Source organism: Solanum pennellii, chromosome 3, assembly GCF_001406875.1.
Source record: "Solanum pennellii chromosome 3, SPENNV200".
NCBI lineage: Eukaryota > Viridiplantae > Streptophyta > Magnoliopsida > Solanales > Solanaceae > Solanum > Solanum pennellii.
The window spans coordinates 51,370,800-51,376,851 of record NC_028639.1 but is presented as its reverse complement, the minus strand read 5'-3'; the positions used below and the strand labels follow the sequence as shown (position 1 = coordinate 51,376,851).

Genomic DNA, 6,052 nt, shown 5'->3' with positions numbered 1-6,052 from the left:
CAACAGCAGCAAGGGTTCGTGACTTTGTTAGGATGAATCCGTCTGAGTTCTTAGAATCGCAAACTAATGAGGATCCTCAGAATTTCTTGGATAAAATCAAGAATATCTTGGAGGTGATAAAGGTCACTGGGAATGATCGAGTTGAGGTGGCATCATACCAGTTGAAGGATATGGCTCATATCGGGTACACTCAGTGGAAGGAAAATAGGAGCACAGATACAACTCCTATTACTTGGGATTATTTTAGCGAGACCTTTCTTTCTAGATTTTTTCCAATAGAGTTGAGAGAAGAAAAAGCTCAAGAATTCATAAACTTGAGGTAGGATAACATGACAGTCCAAGAGTATGGCCTCAAGTTTAACCAACTCTCCAGGTATTCTCCTCACATAGTTGCTAACTCCAGGCTCAGATGAATAAATTCTTGTATGGAGTGTTAGATTTGGTGAAAACAGAGTGTAGAAATGCTATGTTACTGGGAGATGTGAACATGCCTATGCTTATGAATCATGCTCAGCATGTTGAGAGTGATAAGATTAGGGAACATGCTAAGGAGAATAAGAAGGCTAAGACTAGGAACTACAACTATACTCAGCAGAAATCGGGTAGTGGAAATCGCTCGCAGAGTAATCAAAAGTTATATCCCCAGCAGCCCCTTCATCAGCTAGTGCTCTATCCTCCATGTATAGGTATGACCGGAAGGTTAGGGTACTAGGATCTATGGCTCATGGAAGTGTTTCAGGAATAAAGTCTTCCCCCACTTGCCCTAAGTGTGGTAAGAACCATCCGAGTCAGTCTCTCGGAGGCAAAGAAGGATGTTTTGGTGCTGTCACTGTAGTCACAACTTGAGGGATTGTCCTTCTAGGCAGGGTCAAGGAGGCGGTAATGGTATAGTTCAATCTAGAACTTCATCAGCACCTGCAAGTCTCCCGACTTAGATGGGTAAGTTATCTGGTACAGGTGGTGGTCAGCGCCAGAATAGGTTGTATGCTATTCAGGCTCATCAGGATCAAGAAGGTTCTCCTAATGTAGTCACTGGTGCATTACAAGTCTTTGACCTTGATGTTTATGAATTATTAGATCTAGGAGCTAGTCTTTCCTTTGTAACTCCTTACATAGCAGTCCAACTAAGTGTTAGTCATGAAACTCTCTCAGAACCATTCTCAGTCTCTAATCTTGTGGATGGACCAGTTATAGCTAGATAGGTATATATAAATTTCCCTGTCACAATCTCTCAGAAAGTAACCTCAGCAGATCTTGTAGAGTTAGAAATGGTAGACTTCGATGTCATTCTAGGCATGGATTGGTTACATTCCTGTTATGCCTCAGTCATTTGTTGAACTCGGATTGTTTATTTTTAGTTTCCTAATGAACAAATCATAAACTTGAAGGATAGTAGCTTAGCACATATAGGTCGATTCATTTCTTACCTTAAGGCCAGAAAGATGATATCTAGGGGTTATCTCTATCATCTAGTTAGGGTTAAGGATTCTAACTCTGAACTCAACCTCTTAAGTCAGTTCCAATAGTTAGTGAGTTTGCAGAAGTGTTTCTAGAAGATCTTCCTGGAGTTCCCCCCGGAAAGGGAAATCAACTTTAGAATTGATCTCTTTCAAGATACCAAACCTATTTCTGTTCCTCCTTACTGAATGGCTCTAGTAGATCATAAAGAATTTAAAGATCTTTTGAAAGACCTTCTAGATAAAGGCTTCATCAGACCTAGTATTTCACCATAAGGTGCACCAGTGTTGTTCATAAAGAAGAAATATGGTTCTCTCAAAATGTGCATTGACTATAGAAAGTTGAACAAGGTCACGATCAAGAATAAGTATCCCATCCCCAGGATAGATTACTTGTTTGACCAACTTCAGGGTGCTAGTCACTTCTAAAAGATAGACCTCAGATTGTTTTATTATCAACTTAGAGTCAGATATAGTGAAATTCCAAAGACAACCTTCAGAACTCGGTATGGTCATTATGAATTTGTAGTTATGTCACTAGGAATAACCGTCATGTATCATTCTGGAAAATCATATGTCTAATGAAGAGCCTAGTACGTCAGTTAGAATAAGTATTGAGGTACATTGGTATCCCAATGCCCAATATTGAGAAATATTGGGCGTATTATAGAATATTACCTAAGGAGTGTTAGCCAATTTCTATGTATGCACAAGTAATTAAAATAACAATTTACTTCATATATAATCACATGAATTTAATAAGTATCCTAATGCCCAATATTGAGAAATATTGGGCATATTATAGAAAAATTGGCTAAGGGGTGTTAGCTAATTTCTATTTAATACCAAAATAAGCAAAATATTGGGCATATTAGAAAATATTGTCTTAAAGGGGTGTTAGCCAATTTTATAACATTAATGATCTTTTTTTAAGAAATGTACCTGCAAGGAAGACCCTAAGGTAAAAATTATGTGTCGTAATACTAACACAATAGGTGCGATGCATCCAAGTGCCAAGCCTAGTACCGTAGCACATGATCTATTAAAATGATCATGTAAACTAAGTAGTTCCCAAGGACATGGTGAGGGTCCTTGGCACAATAAAAAAATATTCCAAATAGCACATCAATAATAGTTATTTAGGAAATTACAAACAACCCATGTGCAAACACATGCGCAAAGCAATGTGAATCGGCCAAAGGAAGGGGGACAACCCTAACTGAATTCGGTTAGGGTAGTTAAGGGGCAGCATGTGAGGACGGGTTCCTCCATGCGGGGACTAACTTCCTAACCAACTATAGGTCCTAAATAAATGTTATAACAATCTAAATAACGTAGTACTAACGGAAATAGACCCACTAGTCCACCCGAAAACCAAGGACAAAACCGGGTTGACACTAACCTAGTAATAGTTGAAGAGACAACCTAGTATCTAGCCTTGGATGGTCCAAAAGGTTGGTTATGGTCCTAAAAACTTAGGGATACTTTAGTAATTACCCTAGTCTACTTAATTATGTAATTAATAAACTTAATAAAATAATTTAAAGGGGCAAAACTGATATCACAAAATAATTTCAAGATTTCGGTTATGACAATAAAGGGAAAACCTAGTACCTAACCTAGGATGGTCCAAAGAGTTAGTTAAGGTCCTAACGACTTAAGGGTACTTTAGTAATTAACTTATATCACCTAATTAATTAAATTATCCATTTAATTAAAAAAATTAAATAGTCAAAACGAAATCCTTTCACTAACCTAGTAGAATTTAAGAAACATCCTAGTACTTAACCTAGGATGGTCCTAAAGGGTTGATTATAGTTCCAATGACTAAGGCTTACTTTAGTACTTATGCTAGGTCCCTAAATTAATTATATTAAGGATTTAATTAATTAATATAAAATGAAAATGTTGACCGAATCCATTGTCAATACCAATTTCCAAATTTGACTAGGTGTTATGTTCTCCTATGTTTAGTAAACTTAGGAGGGGCGTTTTGGTAATTGGCTAATTAGTTAATTAATATAAATTATTAAACCTAAGTTTTATAATTAAATATCAGTTGCTAAACCTACAAATCTCGATCAAAACGTTGTGACTAATGACGCTATGGCAGTAGGAGACAAACCAAAAGAAAACGTAGAACGCTAAAGAGTTCTTAGGAGAATTCAAGGTTTTATCAAGGTTACGTTCAAGGAGATATTTGTTGATTAAATTCTATATAAGGTATGGGTTTCTGTTCTGGATTTATTCTCCAAGAGAACTTCCTTCCAACGATTCAATGATCTTTAAAACTAGGGTAGTTCCCGCGTTCTCGTCAAACTCCTTTGTCCCTAGTATCCTTTTCGATTCCATGTTGAATGGGTTAGAGATCATGTTGTTGGTATGTGGTTCTGGCTGATGTTACGTGTAATGTTATTTAATTATGAATGTCGATTAACCTAGGAAGTTGTGATCGTATAAAGATAATTGCGTAAAACGTGAATCATGAATCAATGATGTGTTAGTTACACCCGTAATTGTTTGAAGTGTTGATGTGTTTGTATGAATGTTGAATTGCTATTAGTGTGACGTTATTCAGGTGTTAAATTCATCAAATATTATTATGATGCTGTCCAATATGTCTTAATAACGTTACTGTGGAGTCATGAACAAAGATTGGTTAAGAGAATGATACTATGTTAAGATGTGTCCAAAACTGTTATGTATAAAGATGATTACGGTTTGCTGTGTATACCTACTGTAAATGTGACATATTTATGATGTTGTGTTAGTTAAATGATCATATTATGCTGTTCAAGATGTTTAAAAACGTTATGCCTAAAGGTATGTTATAAAGTTTGCTAAAAAGATCTCCATGAAATCATAATTTGAGTGCTTGTTTTGTTAATTCCAATAAAATTGCAAACAATACAATGTCCAAAAGGGATGCATGCAAATGGCTATAATATTATGTTAAATAATTAAAAGATTGGATAATGAATAATACACATATCCAATCAATCATGAATGAATGTAAAATTTTCCTATGCCAACAAAGATGGTTATGTAATCTATACATAAATGTTTGTGCCAATACTAATCATATGCTAATCTTGTGTAGTAAGAGTATCAAATATATTATAAGCACTTCTAAAGTAATTCAATGAATCCATTACCAAGGGCATGCAATTCATTGGGAGAACTCCAAACATGCTCTAAAATAATAAACTATGAACATATGTAACTCATTGAAGAAAGTGCTCATCGTCCATAAATGATGAAATGAAGCTACTGCACTAAAGTAAACAAGTAACGTGAGTTATAACATAATTAAAGGGGTCTAACTTAAGTAAGTGACAAGAGTGGGGTGTTAAATGAAGTTAGACAAGTCTTACTTACACCTAAGCTATAATGTTAAAAGAATACTCACGAATGAAGGTGTTAGAATGTGTGAGACTAGTCTCATTAACACCTAAGGATTATATGTAAGGAAAATTCACATTTCATCAATGTAAAGTAATAATGATATGTAAGGATAATTAACATTTCATCAATGTAAAGTAAGGATTATATATAAGGACAGTTCACATTTCATCAATGTAAAGTGAGGATAATATGTAAGGACAATTCACATTTCATCAATGTAAAGTAAGGATGATCTGTAAGGACAATTCACATTTGATAAATGTAAAGTAAGGATGACAAGTCATCAAAAGAGTAAGTAAATCTCAATCTAGAAGAAAGCTTCCATAATTCTTGAGTCAACTCTCAAATATAAAGAAGATAATGAAAGTGAGCACAACACTGTTAGACTAGTTATGAGCATGTGCTTGCACGTGTAAGTCTCATGAGATGAGGCTACCATTGAGGTCGATAAGTAGTCTCATTAAGTCCCTAGTTTTTGAACTATGTCTAGCCAACATAGGAACTAGCCAGTGGTTTCCACCTAAGCGAGCTAGGTATGTTCGATTTCACTTTGGCCGGTGATTCCACCCCTTTTTGGTGTGAGGAAGACACTGGATTTCATGTTTATCTCACATGATCTATGTCTTTTAATGATCACGATATGTTCTTCGTTCACTATATCCGTGAGCCACTCCTTTTCGGTGTGGAGTGAACACTTAATATGGATTCTCCTTAGCCGGGGATTACCGCTTTTCAGTGTGATGCATACACTGGATTTCAAGAGTATCTCACATGACCTAGATTAATTTTAACAAATGAATCACCTCTTTTTTGTGTGGGTAAGACACTGGGTTTCATGTTAGCTCGCATGAACTTTTTCCCTATGATGTCTCTATGAAAGTGAGAATGAATGATGATGATGGAACCTATGTCCAAAGTGAGCAATGAAGAAGAGATTAAGAATGGCAATTGCCAATATCACACTCATGAAGTTTCATCAAATAATTGTCAAAGCCAAATAAGATTGGCGTATAATGACTTCTTATATGATCCCAATAAAGAAAAGTAGAAACATAATGTTAATTAAATACCTCATAACTTCCCTTAGATGAAAATAATGAAATAAATTGCATGACCAATAGAAAATGGATTATGAAATATAATGAATATATAGTGTAAAGAATGACACACTATAATGTAGGAAAATCATT

General features: G+C 35.3%; 1 protein-coding gene across 1 annotated transcript; it reads left to right on the top strand.

Moving 5' to 3' along the window:
- The first annotated feature begins 409 nt into the window (after positions 1–409).
- On the top strand, positions 410–1,202 carry LOC107013423. Its single transcript, XM_015213334.1, has 2 exons — positions 410–686; positions 958–1,202. The coding sequence occupies exons 1-2, from the start codon at positions 410–412 to the stop codon at positions 1,200–1,202; spliced, it is 522 nt and encodes a 173-aa protein (XP_015068820.1).
- Positions 1,203–6,052: the final 4,850 nt, after the last annotated feature.